The sequence below is a fragment of the Typopeltis vanoorti genome, chromosome 5 (genome assembly GCF_054136105.1).
Source record: "Typopeltis vanoorti isolate ZY-2024b chromosome 5, IOZ_Tvanoo_1.0, whole genome shotgun sequence".
Classification (NCBI taxonomy): Eukaryota; Metazoa; Arthropoda; class Arachnida; order Uropygi; family Thelyphonidae; genus Typopeltis; species Typopeltis vanoorti.
This window is the reverse complement of record NC_143553.1, coordinates 60,554,868-60,573,888: the sequence shown is the minus strand read 5'-3', so window position 1 is coordinate 60,573,888 and position 19,021 is coordinate 60,554,868. Positions and strand designations below refer to the sequence as shown.

Below are 19,021 nucleotides of genomic sequence, written 5' to 3'. Positions count from 1 at the left end.
TCATCTACTACCCAGCCCTATCACTAGTATTTTCATAGACAATTACAAACATCCATGCCCACGGTGGGATTCGAACCTGCAGCCTTTGGCTGGAGAGCAGATACGCTAACCACTCGGCCAGCCAGGCTGGCATTCTGTTAAACATAGAATATCAACTGCATGGTCATCATTTAATAAGCTAGGAAAATATCTGGAAAAATATTAAAATCTCTAAACCTCTAAAAATAAAATTATATAATACAATTATAATACCCACTGTGCTATATGCTTCAGAAACTTGGACACTCAAGAAGACAGAGATACGAAAACTGGAGGCTTTCAAGATGAAATGTCTCAGAAAAATAAATAAAACAAAAAGGACAGAAAAGAAAACAAATGAAACTGTAAGACAAGACCTAAAATATACAGATTCATTAATAGAAAAGATCAAAAGAAGACAACTTCAGTGGTATGGACATGTCGAGAGAATGCCATCAAAAAGGCTACCCAACCTTGCTCTGTATGCAAGATTAAAAGAAAAAAGGAAGTCCAAGAACTAAATGGATAACATCAATAAAGGTTGTTGTGGAAACATGGAAGACTCAACCCATCCTTGACAGAAGAGGACAGTAAGTAAGTAAGTGAGTGTGTTTTGTGTACACACGTGATGTATTCTTAGAGATACATCTTATTGTTTTCACACCGAGAGAAGAATCTGATTGGTGTAATGACGTTTAACTCTTTCATTTAGAATCCTGGAAATAATTTACTTGAGACCAGATTAAAAAAAAAAAATTTAATGAAACTAAAAATTATATACATGGTAAATAAAATAAATTAATAACTATAAAACTATTTGGAGTCAAGGCCTTCTAAATTAAAACTATACTTTAGAGATCTCCTTTATCTTTACAGGATAAATTCATTCTCATAGTGACTCATTCTATTATTGGTTTGTTTAATATGTAGTATTTAATCAGTCTACTAGACTGACTTCTTTTTTCACAACAAATTCCTACAAACAATAAATGTTCATTGTAGTCAGTTCTTTATCAAGCCTTTTCTCAAAATATAAAACTTCTTAACTTCCATGGAACTGTGCAGTGTTTCCTATTTTAGTGTATATTTTTCCATTCATCCTTACTGCCGTACCGAGAATAAATATTCTTATCCCAGACAATTTAATTACAAGCACAAATCACCAATTCTTTACCAGAGAAAAAAAAAATTAAGATTCAGTTTCCTTTGCTACTTTATAAACAATATATCAAAGTAGAGTACCTTCATTAATGCAACATTACAGTTTCAGATTTCTCTAATTCCATCACTTATTCCAAAGAAATAATTCACATCACCTGTGTCTTTGAGACAGAAGATGAAACATTTTATTTACCGTTTCTTCAAATGTTAAAATAGGACATCTACTTAATGTCCTTTTATTACCATTCACTTGTTGACAGTCAACTTTTCCAGTCTAAGGATTCACCTTGCTAAGATTCCTTTTCAGAATCCTCTTAATTTATTCCAACTATCAAGTTTTTCCCAACTTTCTGAAACCAGATTCTCTGGTCTGCATTCTCAAACATCCATTCTCTCTTTTCTTGTTTTCTCTCATTTCTCTAATACCAAATATTATTTTTCTCTTTCTCTCAGCTGTCAATCACCTATCAGCCTCCCCAGTGATCATGTGCATTTGTTCAATTAAATGGCAAGCAAGAAGTCAGTAATGGCTGATATGTTATTGTCATTAGCAACAATAGAATGCCGTTATGATGAATGAACAATATCACTACACCGTTATGATGAATGAACAATATCTTAACTCTAATTAAGAACAATTAAAATTATTATGGCTATCAGATTCTAGTAAGTACAATAAATCTCACATACGTTAAAATTTTTCTTTAACGTAAATATCAATTTCTTGATGGAAGTTTTTTCATTTGGCTATGCTTCCAATTATGTATTTGGTTTAATCTTTTATCCAAGTGTAAGCAAACAAAGTTTGCACCTGAAGTATTTTCAGGACTGAGGCAACTCATGGTAAAGGTGGTATAAGTTCTCATCGTTTGCTTTAGTATCTCCCATAATGCAAAGCACATCTCCTTGCAGACATGTATAATGCTATGCATTAAGGGAAGAGCCTCTACCCAGACCAGTTTTGACCTTTATTGAGGTCTCAGCAGTGGGAGCCATACCCAGAGGTGGTAATACTAAGGTGGAAGTAATGGAGAAGTCATATTTACCAGTTGCCAAAAGGTGTCACACCTTATTATTAAAATTCTCTGGATTAGAGATAAGTTGATGGAAGTTTTTTCACTTGGTTATGCTACCAATTATATATTTGGTTTAATCCTTTATTCAAGTGTAAGCAAACAAAGTCTGCGCCTGAAGTATTTTCAGGACTGGAGCAACTCGTAAAGGTGGTATAAGTTCTCATCTCTTGTCTTAGTATCTCCCATAACCACCTTTTTTTTATACCACCTTTACCAGGAGTTGCCCCAGTCCTGAAAATACTTCAGGTGCAAACTTTGTTTGCTTAAAGGATTAAACCAAATATATAATTGGTTAATATCAATTTCTTATTGGGTACTTTGAATATGCTAATCATATGCTACAAAACCAAAACTAATAAAATTCTAATGTACAGGAGCAACCTGTAAAAAGATTCATAATTATAAATTATGGCTATTTTTACAGTTATCTCATATGAAAAAATAATGTGATTTCATGCATTTCATATTAAATATGTCTTGCATTATTTTTCTTACCGTAGTTATATTAGAATATTAATGTAAGTGGCATATTTTTGTGTATGTTTTTTTTTAGTTTTGTTTTTTAATGAATGAATCTGTTGATAATAATGCATTATATTATATATATGGAATTTATCTTTTTTAAGGGTGTGGAGTTAAATGAAATAGGACACATTAAAGTCGATGAATATCAAGATACAACTCAGAAAAATGTATATGCAGTAGGAGATGTATGCGGAAAGTGGTTACTGACACCAGGTAAATGCATACATAAACTAAATCAATTTTAGTTTTGCTATATTCTTTTGTAATACAGTATACTGTGATAGCCAAACACAATGTTTCATTACTGATTCATATATTCAGTTTTTTCCAGCTTGATCTAGTATGTCAAGTCTCCAATTTAATAATTTCTTACATTTTAAACATTCCTAACTGCATCAATTCATCTTGAGTGTGGTCTTCCACTCTCACTTCAGGCATTACTTTAATTGATCATAAAATTTTGGATTGGCTCTACCTTTGTTTTTAATACTGAGCTAATAATTCTAAAGATACCTCATATAAAAATTTATTAACATAAAATTTTCATTCACATTTCATCTTCAGTATGAATTGAATGGAACAGCAGCACCTGCTTACATACAAAAAAAATCAACAATGCAACACTAATGTTTTAGAAAGGCAACAACCATCAATTAATTACTCAAGTTCAAATATATGTATATAGACAGGAATATTGCTATGCCACTAAGATTGAGACATTCTCAGTGGCAAATCTATTGAACAAATAAAATAGTTCAGCTATTTAGACAGCTGTTTAGTGAAGATGGCAAATTAAATATGAAAATGGATAACAGAATAATTAATGCTGGTATGGTAGGCAGCCAGTTGAATAAATTTATATGGGATAGGAGAGAAATTTGCTAAAAAAACACTTAAACTAGCAGTATACGTGACAGTTCAAACAAATTGTAACTTATAGATCTGAGAGTTGAGTTACAAACAAAACAGTTGATCAAAGCAGAGACCACAGATATGAAAGTGAGAGTTCTGAAAATTAGGGGAGTGAACAGAATCACAGAATCTTATTAAAAATGAAGATATTAGGAAGGAACTTGACATTGTTAACATTCAAAAATGTGTGAGCACATGATAGAGGAAAGGTTAGCAAAACAATTGTCTGATGCTAGGATGGCAAGATCTGGAAGAAATGAAGATCTAAGCTGATTGATAAAATTAGAAGAAATTTAAGGTTCAACAATATCGGAGTCCTAAAAAATAACAGATTAATCTGTTATTTGGGGAAAAAAAATAGATATAAAATGTGGTAGTAATGTAAACTTAATCATGTAATGCTGTCACTATATTTTGTCCATTCTTTGTGGATATATATCAGGAATTTGATGATATATGCAAGTTACAAATTAAGTAAAAAAAAAAAAAAGATGAGCAGAGTTGAGGAGCACTGTTTCAAATAAGTGGGATAAATGTAGTTTATCAGACTGTTTGAGAGTAGAGAGATTTAATAATACCTCATAACTTTCTTATTGCAACTTTTATGTAGAACTTTAATTTTCTTCCAAAGGACTCTGTATTTAGAGGAGATAACATGTTCTTGCAATTCTAGGCTATTCAGGTTTGTGAAAGAGAGGGGATATGATTGAGACATTAAAGTTGGTAAACGGTTGTGAGTAGGGACATAAGGAATAGGTTCTTTGCATGTAGGGTGGTTGGTCACTGGAATACTTTTCCTTCACCATAATGTCAGGCATTGTGGTGAATGCAGATACATTGAATGAGTTTAAAGCACCAACTGATCGGCTTTGTGTACAACATTGTCTTCCTCCTGCAGTGAGTCTTTTGACTCCATGGAGGTCTGGTGTTAATAATAATTTTTATGTTCTTTATGATGAACAGAAGTGGATTCTCCAGACTGACTAAAATATGACAAGCCACAGGGGGGAAAGGAATATAGTAGACACTTGAGAAGTCTAAAGGAAGATAACAGATGTGATATCCTAAATAACTTTGTAATCACTATTGCAAAATCTAGACTTGTTTGCTCATTAAAGGGAGAACTGTCGGAAAGAAGGATATAACTTTAAAGTTAAATATTGGCCTAATTTCATGTTAGAAATAATTATGTGCTTCCATAAACAAGTCAGTAATATGCCCTTTGGTTGGAAAGACCTAGGGCTGAATCCTAGGTCTTTTCAACCTTAAGATCGCACCCTAGGAAAGACCTTGGGTGGGATCTTAAGGGCTTTTCAGTTGAAGGTGAGTTAGCTAGTCTCATATAGAAATGGCCCTGTTTTCTCTCCTGGAAACTTCAGTTTTTCATCCTACAAGACAGAAAAACCAGCCAGAGATTATGCAGTTTACAGACAGAGTACACTATGTAGAGATTAACCACCTCATCATAGCAATAATTAAGTTTTTCTGAAGAAATCATTTTGTCTCATTGGCTATTGAGCCTGGCATATTCAGGAGAAGTTGAAAGGAGAATAATTATAGGATCTTTGGACTATTTCTGTTCTGCGTAATATAACTAATATGGATATAGGCCAAAGCGTAATTAACAGAGAGAAGAGTGTTTATTGCAAGGATGTTATGGGATGTGTTATTATCATTAAAGATTAAACTGATGAAATTGCTTTTTATCGAATAAATCACATCCTGTCGACTGCGCCATTTGTGAAACAACTAAAACTTGATTCTGGTAATGGAGAACATCAGATTAATTCGGAAGAGACAATCCCATACTACAGACATAGAAGACACGTGGAATTTGATAATGAAAGAGAGAATGTGAATAAATGCACAAGTCATAATAAGGAACCAAGTTTTATTCAAACAAGGTACTACTTAAGAAATCGAAAAAAGAAATATGTAATCTAATTCCTCCATGAAGGAGCCTAATGTAAAAAAAAAAAAAAAAAAAAAAATTTTTCCTTAAAACAAAATTTTTTTTTAAAGAAAGGGTGAGTTTATGTTAAACTGTGAATGAAACTATGTTGTGTATTTTGTTTTTTTTCATTCACATTTAACATTGTTTATTATATATTAATCATGACTTGTATAAAAGTTATTTATTAATCCTTATTTAAGAATTATTATTTAAGTATTTATTCTGAATTTAATCAGCTATTAATTAATTAAACAATAATATGTGTATAATTTATTGTAACTTATATATATATTGTAACGTGAATTTTATTATAGTTATCTGTATGCAAAATGAAAGAGTTGATTAAGTAGCTCTAATATTCTATTTATTGTGTTTTTATTAACTCAATGTAGTGGTATAGCCTTATGTAACATTAACGAAAATGTTTACGTTTATTTGTTGTCATGGAAACGCATGAAGTAAACGAGCGCGAGTGGAACAGAGCGTGAGCTTCGAGAAGGAGAAGAAAAAAATAAAAGGTAACAGGAGTTGGAACGGAAATTTTGAAGCAAGATGAAGCAAGGGTATAAACTAGTGAAGTGGAAGTAAATGAAAGGTTCTCAAGGGCAGAAGTTAAAAGGAATAATATTTATAAGCGAGCAAGAACGAAGCGAATCTTATAGTTAGCTGAAGGTGAAGTCAGCAGTAATAATAACAAGAAATTAATGCCGTAATCGGATAATATAAAAGACTGGACGTTCAGTGAAGAATTCTGAATAAACCCAGTTAGTCTAGAATTGCGACTTATTTCTAATTTGCCCTAAGGAGAACTGCACAGTGTTTAATTAGTTAATGAGTGGTAACAAGGATAATTGAAGTACTCTACAGTAGATACCTAGAATTGTTAAGCGTGATTAATAGTGTTTTAGTTATAACTGTGAAGAAGTCTTATAGATGTGTTCTCAAGAGTAATAAATATATTTTGAAAGTATACTCACAACGTGATTGATGTACTAGGAACTGTTTCTGGTAAGGACTGTCATATTGATTTATTTCAATGCATGAAGAATTGAGTATTAGTTATGCTACGTTTAACCTAACTTTAACTGTGGCAATTCTTCGAGATTGGGAACTGAAAATAGAAATTGCTTGAGAGATATTTACAGCAATTAGTGCCTGTGTTGTTCTTTAAGCGTATGGCATGCCTGAGAATTGCGTGAAAACTGATTAGATAGGAAGTTCTATTATATTTAATTAAGTGTAGGAACTTTGTGACTCAGAAACTGAGAAAGTGTATGTGAAGGTTTGGAAGATTGAACTAATATGATTGACTTGACCTAATGTTTAACTTGATTTTATTGTTTAAAATTTGAAGTAGAATTTATGTATGTGTTATATAGCTTATATTAAATGTTTTATTTTGTTAATCTAATTATTGTGTTTGCCTGATTCCTTTTTATTGCACCGTTCACAAAATTTCGAATCTTGCGGGAATCCCAAGTGGAAAACAAATACTTTGGGCAAAATGATTAAGGGGACCGCTAACTAACTATGAATTGATCCTGCTATTTTATATAGACTAATCTAAGAATAGAGTGGCGCAGTATAATAGAAATTTCTCTACCCTTGGATTGGTGATCAATTTACAATTAGTTGTTTTTTTTATATGAAAGTGACTTATAACAAGATGGCGAATTCGAACATGAAGGAAAGAACGTCACGACAAATGGCGCAGTCGACAGGATGTGATTTAATCGATAAAAAGTAATTTAACAATTATAAGTTAAGAGATTGAATTTAGCTTTGTAATAATAATCGTGGAATTACTTCTTGAAAATTTTAGAAAATAAATTAAATAAATCACAATGAATTGGTTATAATCTGGAATCATGCAAAGATAAAAGTTTGTTTTAAAATAGAAAGATTGTATTATTTAAATTTGTAATTCATTAATCACTATGGCTGTTACATCAAGTTCTGAAATGAATGATAGTGAATTCTTTCGTACGGTGAACCCACAGCAGGTCTTTCCCCAATTTTCAGGTGAAGAATTGGATGATGTACTATTTTTTTTCACCTATGCTGAAAAACTTAGAGAAATAGCAAACTGGACTGATTTTCAACTACTAGTTTTAATCAGAAGTAAATTGATAGGTAAAGCAAAAACATTCTTATATTCTTCTCCGATACTTCGGGAAACGTTTGAGTATTCTAAATTTAAAGAAACTTTATTATCTCAATTTTGTAAACTTAAAAGTGTAGGCCCTAACTTATGGAAATTACAGAGAGTCATTCAAAAGGATAAGGAGATTATTACTGATTTTCACAATCGTTTATTGACACTAGCTAACAGTTTGAATGTTACTAATGAAGATAAACCTCACTTAGATTGGGCTGTATTCCAACAGTTCCGGCAAGGTCTTAGGCAAGAATTGAGAGAAACAGCATATAAGAAGAAAATTTCTACTTTAGAAGAGTGTCTCAAAAGTGTTAAGGAAAAAGAACAAATATTGGAAGACCTTTATCCCTCAACCAATGTAAGTCTTGTGAATAAGACTGATTGTTCCTTCAACCAATCAGAAATTGAAAAGAGAAATAAGGATGAAAAAGGAAAAGCAAAGAATATTGGAGAAAACTCATGTAATGTTAACAGCATAACTGAAAGTAAGGAGCAATTTGATAGAAACTGATGATAGAAGTAAAAACTTTAATTCACCAGAAGGTGAATAAATTGAATCAGCCAATAATAGATAGTCTTAATGAAGTTGTGAAACAATTATCAGCTAATACCTTGAAGTATTAGCTGATAATTAGCTAAAATTAATGAGATGATTAAACAGGAAGTGGAAAAACAAAGTCAACCTATTTTAACTAGTCTAAGTAAGGTAATTCAAGGACTAGATAACGTTAGACAACAGATGTCTGCTATTTCTCAATCTAAGACAGAAACAAAACAAAAAATCCTCTTAAGTGTTATAATTGCAACAAAGTTGGACATTATGCCAGGAATTGTTTTCATAACAAAGAAAACTACTATAACAGCAAATGGAACTCAAAATTTGGATATCTAACCCATAGAAGAAATAACAGAATTCTGAAGTATCAAACATCTAATGAAAGAATGATGAGAATTAGAGGAGATATCCTGGGCTCTAAATGTGACATCTTATTGGACACAGGATGCAATGCCTTTACCATCAAAATGGATTATTTCTTAACCTTAAAGAACAAATTATGGAAGAGCACTGCCAAGTTGAGACAACCTGTAAGGATTACTTCTCTCTCAGATTCAAACTCTGTAGCATATGAGACTTCGAGCAAGGATATACCTACCAGAATTTGGACTGTATGTGTGGCAAGACTTACTTATTGTTCCCACTACTTCCAATTTGAGCTCCCACATTATCTTAGGAACAAACTTCTTAGCAAAATATCAATTCTCTTGTGATTTTTCTAAGAAGGAAATATCCCTGATGAATAAGAGGAGATATACCAAAAGAAATGGAATTCTTGATTATGATAAGACTAGGCATCAGACAAAGCAGTCTAGATTACTATATGAATTGGGACCATCTACTAAAGGAGAGTCATCTGTAAATCAGTTATCTAAGAAGAATAGTGATGATAACTCTGATGTGCACTATCAAACTGACACACCACTTGTCACTGATAAACAACAAATGATTGTGACCAAGCCTGAATCGGAAATTGTCAATAATAATAATCTAACAGTTGAAGTCAATTTTGCGAAAGTGACCAATCTATTTAATGGAGCAAAACACCATATTGTGAAACAACTAAAACTTGATTCTGGTAATGGAGAACATGAGATTAATTTGGAAGAGACAATCCCATACTACAGACATAGAATACACGTGGAATTTGATAATGAAAGTAACAAGAAATTTAATGAAAGAGAGAATGTGAATAAATGCACAAGTCATAATAAGGAACCAAGTTTCATTCAAACTAGGTACTACTTAAGAAATCGAAAAAAGAAATATGTAATCTAATTCCTCCATGAAGGAGCCTAATGTAAAAAAAAAAAAAAAAAAAATTTTTCCTTAAAACAAAAATTTTTTTTTTAAAGAAAGGGTGAGCCTATGTTAAACTGTGAATGAAACTATGTTGTGTATTTTGTTTTTTTTCATTTGCATTTAACATTGTTTATTATATATTAATCATGACTTGTATAAAAGTTATTTATTAATCCTTATTTAAGAATTATTATTTAAGTATTTATTCTGAATTTAATCAGCTATTAATTAATTAAACAATAATATGTGTATAATTTATTGTAACTTATATATATATATTGTAACGTGAATTTTATTATAGTTATCTGTATGCGAAATGAAAGAGTTGATTAAGTAGCTCTAATATTCTATTTATTGTGTTTTTATTAACTCAATGTAGTGGTATAGCCTTATGTAACATTAACGAAAATGTTTACGTTTATTTGTTGTCATGGAAATGCATGAAGTAAATGAGCGCGAGTGGAACAGAGCGTGAGCTTCGAGAAGGAGAAGAAAAAAAATAAAAGTTAACAGGAGTTGGAACGGAAATTTTGAAGCGAGACGAAGCAAGGGTATAAACTAGTGAAGTTGAAGTAAATGAAAGGTTCTCAAGGGCAGAAGTCAAAAGGGATAATATTTATAAGCGAGCAAGAACGAAGCGAATCTTATAGTTAGCTGAAGGTGAAGTCAGCAGTAATAATAACAAGAAATTAATGCCGTAATCAGATAATATAAAAGACTGGACGTTCAGTGAAGAATTCTGAATAAACCCAGTTAGTCTAGAATTGCGACTTATTTCTAATTTGCCCTAAGGAGAACTGCACAGTGTTTAATTAGTTTATGAGTGGTAACAAGGATAATTGAAGTACCCCACAGTTGATATCTAGAATTGTGAAGCGTGATTAATAGTGTTTTAGTTATAACTGTGGAGAAGTCTTATAGATTTGTTTTTAAGAATAATAAATATATTTTGAAAGTATACTCACAACGTGATTGATGTACTAGGAACTGTTTCTGGTAAGGACTGTCATATTGATTTATTTCAATGCATGAAGAATTGAGTGTTAGTTACGCTACGTTTAACCTAACTTTAACTGTGGCAATTCTTCGAGATTGGGAATTGAAAATAGAAATTGCTTGAGAGATATTTACAGCAATTAGTGCCTGTGTTGTTCTTTAAGCGTATGGCATGCCTGAGAATTGCGTGAAAACTGATTAGATAGGAAGTTCTATTATATTTATTTAAGTGTAGGAACTTTGTGTCTCAGAAACTGAGAAAGTGTATGTGAAGGTTTGGAAGATTGAACTAATATGATTGACTTGACCTAATGTTTAACTTGATTTTATTGTTTAAAATTTGAAGTAGAATTTATGTATGTGTTATATAGCTTATATTAAATGTTTTATTTTGTTAATCTAATTATTGTGTTTGCCTGAATTCCTTTTTATTGCACCGTTCACAAAATTTCGAATCCTGCGGGAATCCCAAGTGGAAAACAAATACTTCGGGCAAAATGATTAAAGGGACTGCTAACTAACTATGAATTGATCCTGCTATTTTATATAGACTAATCTAAGAATAGAGTGGTGCGGTATAATAGAAATTTCTCTACCCTTGGATTGGTGATCAATTTACAATTAGTTGTTTTTTTTATATGAAAGTGACTTATAACAAGATGGCGAATTCGAACATGAAGGAAAGAACGTCATGACAATGTTGAACTGTGAATGAAACTATATTGTGTATTTTGTTTTTTTCATTCACATTTGACATTGTATATTATATATTAATCATGACTTGTATAAAAGTTATTTATTAATCCTTATTTAAGAATTATCATTTAAGTATTTATTCTGAATTTAATCAGCTATTAATTAATTAAACAATAATATGTGTATAATTTATTGTAACTTATATATATATATTGTAACGTGAATATTATTATAGTTATCTGTATGCGAAATGAAAGAGTTGATTATGTAGCTCTAATATTCTATTTATTGTGTTTTTATTAACTCAATGTAGTGGTATAGCCTTATGTAACATTAACGAAAATGTTTACGTTTATTTGTTGTCATGGAAACGCATGAAGTAAACGAGCGCAAGTGGAACAGAGCGTGAGCTTGGAGAAGGATAATAAAGAAAAATAAAAGGTAACAAAAAAGGGGAGTTGGAATGGAAATTTTAAAGCGAGAGGAAGCAAGGGTATAAACTAGTGAAGTTGAAGTAAATGAAAGGTTCTCAAGGGCAGAAGTCAAAAGGGATAATATTTATAAGCGAGCAAGAACGAAGCGAATCTTATAGTTAGCTGAAGGTGAAGTCAGCAGTAATAATAACAAGAAATTAATGCCGTAATCAGATAATATAAAAGACTGGACGTTCAGTGAAGAATTCTGAATAAACCCAGTTAGTCTAGAATTGCGACTTATTTCTAATTTGCCCTAAGGAGAACTGCACAGTGTTTAATTAGTTAATGAGTGGTAACAAGGATAATTGAAGTACTCTACAGTAGATACCTAGAATTGTTAAGCGTGATTAATAGTGTTTTAGTTATAACTGTGAAGAAGTCTTATAGATGTGTTCTCAAGAGTAATAAATATATTTTGAAAGTATACTCACAACGTGATTGATGTACTAGGAACTGTTTCTGGTAAGGACTGTCATATTGATTTATTTCAATGCATGAAGAATTGAGTGTTAGTTACGCTACATTTAACCTAACTTTAACTGTGGCAATTCTTCGAGATTGGGAATTGAAAATAAAAATTGCTTGAGAGATATTTACAGCAATTAGTGCCTGTGTTGTTCTTTAAGCGTATGGCATGGCTGATAATTGCATAAAAACTGATTAGGTAGGAAGTTTTATTATATTTAATTAGTTGTAGGAACTTTGTGACTCGGAAACTGAGAAAGTGTATGTGAAGGTTTGGAAGATTGAACTAATATGATTGACTTGACCTAATGTTTAACTTGATTTTATTGTTTAAAATTTGAAGTAGAATTTATGTATGTGTTATATAGCTTATATTAAATGTTTTATTTTGTTAATCTAATTATTGTGTTTGCCTGAATTCCTTTTTATTGCACCGTTCACAAAATTTCGAATCTTGCGGGAATCCCAAGTGGAAAACAAATACTTTGGGCAAAATGATTAAGAGGACCGCTAACTAACTATGAATTGATCCTGCTATTTTATATAGACTAATCTAAGAATAGAGTGGCACAGTATAATAGAAATTTCTCTACCCTTGGATTGGTGATCAATTTACAATTAGTTGTTTTTTTTATATGAAAGTGACTTATAACAAGATGGCGAATTCGAACATGAAGGAAAGAACGTCACGACAAAGAGTGTTTATTGCAAAGATGTTATGGGATGTGTTATTATCATTAAAGATTAAACTGATGATATTATTGGAATGAAAATGGATTGAGCCAATCTCCTATTAATATATTCAAAGGTATAAACTAAAGCGGTACGAAGAAGTTAAGTACTTGCTGAAAGGAAACAATAACATGTTTATGCCAGGCTGTGTCTCATGCTGTATTTTGCAGTGGACAGCATGAGACATATCCTGGCTTGAATGTGTTAATGAACCAAAGAAGCATATCCATTTTTGACATTGTTCTTCTCATACCTAATATGATTAGGTAGCTAAACTAAATGAGTGACTGATGAAGAGGACATAGTGGAATTGTTCAATGAACACTTTATTGGAGTATTTCATCCTAGAGGAGTCAGTTTTAATGCTAGAGGGATAGGACTGGTTTGAGGTCTGGAGGTACAGGAGGAGAGTGTGTTTCAGATACTGAGTACTCTGGATGTAAGTAAAGCTGTGAGACTGGATGGTATTTCACCACGAGTTTTGAGAGAAAGTGCTAGGGAATTGACAGTGCCTTTAACGTGGCTTTTCAATGAAAGTCTGGGTTTGGCAAAGGTGCCCAGGGAATGGAAGGAAGGTAAGATAGTGCCATTGCATAAGGGTGGTAACAGACTGGAAGTGTCTAATTATAGGCCAGTCTGTGTGTCATCAGTAGTTGTTACGATCTTGGAGAAAGTAGTGAGGGACCATATACAGCATTGGGCAGATGAGGGTAATGTTATCTGTGAGAATCAACATGGATTTGTGAAAGGATGCTCTTGTTTTAGCAATATGCTAGCCTTTTATAATAAAGTTACAAGAACATTAGATGAGGGAAAGGCATATACTGCAATTTTCTTAGACTTGGCCAAGGCATTTGACAGGGTGCCACATGATAAGCTGATATTTAAGTTGCAGCACATGGGTCTGGATGTCAGATTGGTCAACTGGATTCAGGATTGGCTGTCTGATAGGTATCAGAGAGTTGTGTATGGTGGAGCAGTTATCAGGAGGCAGAGGGTTACAAGTGGGGTCCCACAGGGCTCAGTACTAGGACCTATATTGTTTAACCTTTATATCAATGACATAGCCAGTGGATATTCAGTTGTTTGCGGATGATGCGAAGCTGGGAAGGATTATTAGTAATAGTGCAGATGTGGTAGCCCTACAAGAGGATTTAAATAAGCTAGATAGATGGGCAAATGAATGGGGTGTCAGTTTAATGCAGCAAAATGTAAGGTCTTGAGGTTTGGGAAACATCGATGGGATGCTGCATACTCTATGAGAGGAGTTATACTGGAGGAAGTAGGGGAGACAAGAGATCTGGGGTTGATGATTGATAGAAACCTGAAGTTTAGGGGACATATTGCAAAGGTGGTGAAGGTAACACAGAGGATTGCTGCTATTATGAGAAGGACACTGACCTGCAGAAATAAGAGGGTTATAATTCCGTTGTATAAGTCTCTGATCAGACCACACTTGGACTATTGTTCTCAGATTTGGTCCCCAGGATTTGAAGGGGATAAATTAACTGTGGAAAGGATACAAAGACGGATGACAAAGATGGTTTCAGGACTGTACAAGGATAGTTATGAGGATCGGCTGAGAGAATGTGGACTGCAGAGTTTGGTGGATAGAAGAAGGAGAGGTGATATGATTGAGACTTTTAAACTGTTGAGAGGTGGTTACAGGGTTGACACTGGGGAGTTCTTTCGCTTGGTTGAACAGCGGGAAGGAGTGATGACAAAAGGCCATCCCTGGAAGTTACGAAAGGAAACTGTGAGCAAGAGGGTAAGGAGTGGTTTCTTTGTGTGGAGGGTGGTTGAGCCGTGGAATGCATTGCCTGATGGAGTGGTGGGAACAAGAACGGTCAGTGAGTTTAAAGAGTGGTATGATAGACTTTGTGTTTCTCAGGGGGGGACCTCCCCTCGATGAGTCTTGACAGACTTTATGTCTTAGGAAGGACCTCCCTCGATGAGTCTTTTGACTCCTTGGAGGCCTGAATAATAATAATAATAATAATAAATTAAGTTGTCAAGATTATTATTGAGAATAAAATATTCTATTCTCCCCCCCCACACACACACACACAATCATCAGAAAGCTAAGATTTTTAATATGGATTTGCATTTTTTTAAAGATCTCATAACTTTAGGTATAGTTTGATTAATTCTATTATTAATTATATTCCTTGATTGCATTCGATTATTTATTTTGTTTTTATCATTTATTATTATTATTTTACCCTCCACAGCCGACTCATCGTGGGAGGTTCATTCAACTGACAACATATTTATCTATACTGAATCTTAAAATGCAATCATAATTTTTATACAATCATATTTTTCTCATGTTGATGAAGAAATTTCTGGAAGAGGAATGCTTATCCCTGTAAAATTGATTGGAATTTGCTCTTTCTATTCTCTTTGCTTTTTTATTGTTTCTCTTTTGGCAGAAATTTGCCATTTTTGGATTTTAGATAGTCTTAATTACAATTTACGTTTACTACCTCCTGTGCCACACACCCCTTGTGGCACATGTTGAAGCTCTATTAGTTGCTTTTCATAAATTAAAAAGACGACATGTTGACAAATATATAGAATTAGTAATATTCATTTGTTACCACTAGAATATAATCAGTGGCCTATTTACCTTAAAAACAACTGGATCAGTGATTTAAATTAATTTTTTTTAAAATTTAAATCATTCATCCTTTCATTAAAGACTTGAACGAAGCAAAAAACCAGTCTAGATATCATTACGAAAGAAACTTATGAAACATTCGTTAACGGTAAGAAAGTTCCAATGATTGTATAATCTAATAGTTATTTCTCTGTTGGTTGATAAAAACTAATGTTTAATTATTCAACTAAATATAAGTAACTGCACTTAAATTACCAATATATGTATATTGATATTATAGTGGCAATAGCTGCTGGTCGGAAACTGGCACACCGGTTGTTTGATAATGAACCATCATCAAGATTGGAATATAGCAATATTCCATCTGTGGTATTTAGTCATCCACCTGTTGGTACAGTAGGATTAACAGAAGGTAAGATTCATTATTTTTTTGTGGAGACTTTAACTTTTTAGAGAATCCTGCATGTAAGACATACTAAAATATGAATAACATTTTAACACCTGTTACAAGAACATGAGAGGGAGGGAGGGTACTAAGGAATGGTAAAACAGCATTCAAAATGACATACACCTTGTATTTGTATTTGCAACTTGGGTCTTTGGTTTAGCTGTATATGTGTGAAAGCACATGATATCAGTTCTTTAAAACCACTGAATAGTTACAAACATAATATAAGGGGAATATATATATTGTGATGTGAAAAAAAAATTCATGATTGTATTTTTTTTAAAAAAAAATATTATGATATACCGGGTGATTATAAAATAACGTCAAGTGTTCAGAGCCCTCTAGCGAGTAATGTATTGGATGAAACACACCAATATTCGGTAGACATACACAGTGGAACATGGGGATTTGATTTAACAAAAAAAAAGTACCAAAAGTCACCAACAGGGGAAATTTTGGCGCTGTTTACCGAGTAAAATGAATTAATTTGCATTATCGCGTTTCTTTGTGAGTGATCATGCAATAAAAGGAAAGCCTGTGAGATTTCTTATCATTCGTAGACGAACTGCTTTTCGATGCCTCTTACCTTACGTGAGCGTGCTTTGTTAGTCAAACTCTATTATAGTGGTACCAGCAGTGCACAAGCAATATCCCGGCAAACGGATATCGCATACACAACGGTGTGGAAAATCCTACATCAGATGTTGAAGTTTTACCCCTATAAAATCAGTCATGTTCAAGAATTGCACCCTGGTGATGCGCCCACACAAATCGACTTATCTTTGAGATTCTTAGCACACATGGAAGTGGATGATGCATGGCAGTGGTAGATTTTATGGAGTGACGAAGTGCACTTTTATTTGAACAGCGATATTAACACACGTAACTGTCGCATTTGGGCTGCAACTAATCCGCACGTGTGTCTGCAGATGCCTATCCACTCACCCAAAGTCACAGTGTGGTGCGGATTTACAGCATCTTTTATCATTGGTCCATACTTTTACAAGGAAAATCGCCAAAATGGACCAGTGACCTGTTCCATCAATGCTAACAGGTATGCCAATATGCTACAGAACTTTGTGGTTCCACAACTGCAGCAAAGAGGATGTCTTGATTCGACCATCTTCATGCAGGATGGTGCACCACCCCACATCGGACTTCAGGTACAGCATGTTTTGCGACAACATTTCTCTGACAGAAGAATCATTAGTCGTGCATTTCCCACGCCATGGCCACCGAGATCGCCTGATCTCAATCCTTGTGACTTTTGGCTGTGGGGATTTCTTAAAAGCATTGTTTATCAAGGACATTTACCCAATATTCCAACTTTGAAAGATCGAATAACGTTACACGTGAGACAAATCAATTCCGATATGTTGCGAGCCACTGTGGAAAATGTCGTGCACTGTATGCAGTTCCTGAAACATCAGAATGGTGGTCATATTGAACCTCATTTGTTATTAACAATAAACATCATGAAATTGATTGTGCTGTCTCTCATTTGCCATTTAGTCACACCTACTAAAATTAATTTGGCAGCGCCAAAATTTCCCCTGTTGGCGACTTTTGGTACTTTTTTTTTTTTTTTCATTAAATCGAATCCCCATGTTCCACCGATGGCTACTGAATATTGGTGTGTTTCGTCTAATACATTACTTGCTAGAGGGCTCTGGACATTATTTTATAATCACCCGGTACATAATAAATTCATATGGAATAAGAGAGAAATTAGTCGGAACACTAAATTAGCTGTATACAAGAGAGTGTTCAAACCAGTTTTAACTTATGGTATGTTAAAAATAGAGCTGGGTCAGAAGTAAAACACTTGACCAAAGACTAGAGACCGCAGATAAGTGAGTCCTGAGAAAGATTAGAGGCGTGAAGATAGCATCAATGGCAATATCATATTAAAAACGAGGATATTAGGAAAGAATTTGACATTGTCAGCATCCAGGAATGCATTAGCAGAGCTAATCTCAGGTGGTATGGTCACTTAAACAGAATGGGCGAGGAAAGATTAGCAAAACAAGTGTTCTCTGCCAGGTTGGCAGGAAAACGACCCAGAGGAAGACCAAGATATAGGTAGATTGATATGGTACAAAGTGCCTTAGACGATAGAAATATCAGATCTGATATTGTTGGAGTCTTGACAAGTAACAGACTGATTTTTAGGAAAATTGTATATAGGAAGTTAGTAATGATGTAAATTTTTCATGTAGTACTATCATATCCTGTACACCCTTGAGGGTACATGGCAAGAATTTGATGATGATACACATAATATCCTCATATTAGAAGTTTATGATTATTCATTGGTTCTTTTGCTCAGTAGTATATTCTCTTGCATATGCAGCTGTGATTTAAGTTCTAAACTCATGGATTTGAGTAAACAAAATGAATTATTAGGAGCCTGAAATGTTGGTTATATTTTATATTAATCACAATTTATTAATAATAGTTATAACAACATTTCAGGTTCCTAATAATGCATTTTGTTTACTCATCTCTCTCTCTCTCTCTCTCTCTCTCTCTCTCTCTCTCTCTCTCTCTCATGTCCTTATCATAGCAATAGTTTCACTGATATAATTTTATTTCTGCTCCATCGTATAAAATCTTGCACTTATTGGAACCTTTAGTGGCTTGAAAAGTTCCATGTTTGTTCTTTCCAGATTATGTAAAAAAAAGTAATGAAAATAATAATAAAAACCATAGCCCACCTGTGGTACTAACATATTGCAAGTTTCCCAACCTTTTGAGGGTTGGAGTCACATAAAAATTGCTAATGTTAAAAAAGCAGCTCAACTCAACTTCCAAGTATTAGGACTTGATATCAGCATCACTTCTTATAATTCTGGAGAGTTACAAGAATTGATGTTGATATCAAGGTTTCCTAGCTGAACAGGCACAGAATCTGAGAATGAAAAAA

At 33.3% G+C, this 19,021-nt stretch overlaps 1 protein-coding gene across 1 annotated transcript in view; it reads left to right on the top strand.

Moving 5' to 3' along the window:
* The window catches only part of LOC150106462 (glutathione reductase, mitochondrial-like), a 178,915-nt gene that overhangs the window by 139,350 nt on the left and 20,544 nt on the right, over positions 1–19,021 (top strand). Inside the window, exons 9-10 of the mRNA XM_090392455.1 lie at positions 2,882–2,993; positions 15,928–16,059. Coding sequence (XP_090248581.1) covers positions 2,882–2,993; positions 15,928–16,059 — 244 coding nt within the window. The remainder of the gene's footprint in view (positions 1–2,881; positions 2,994–15,927; positions 16,060–19,021) is intronic.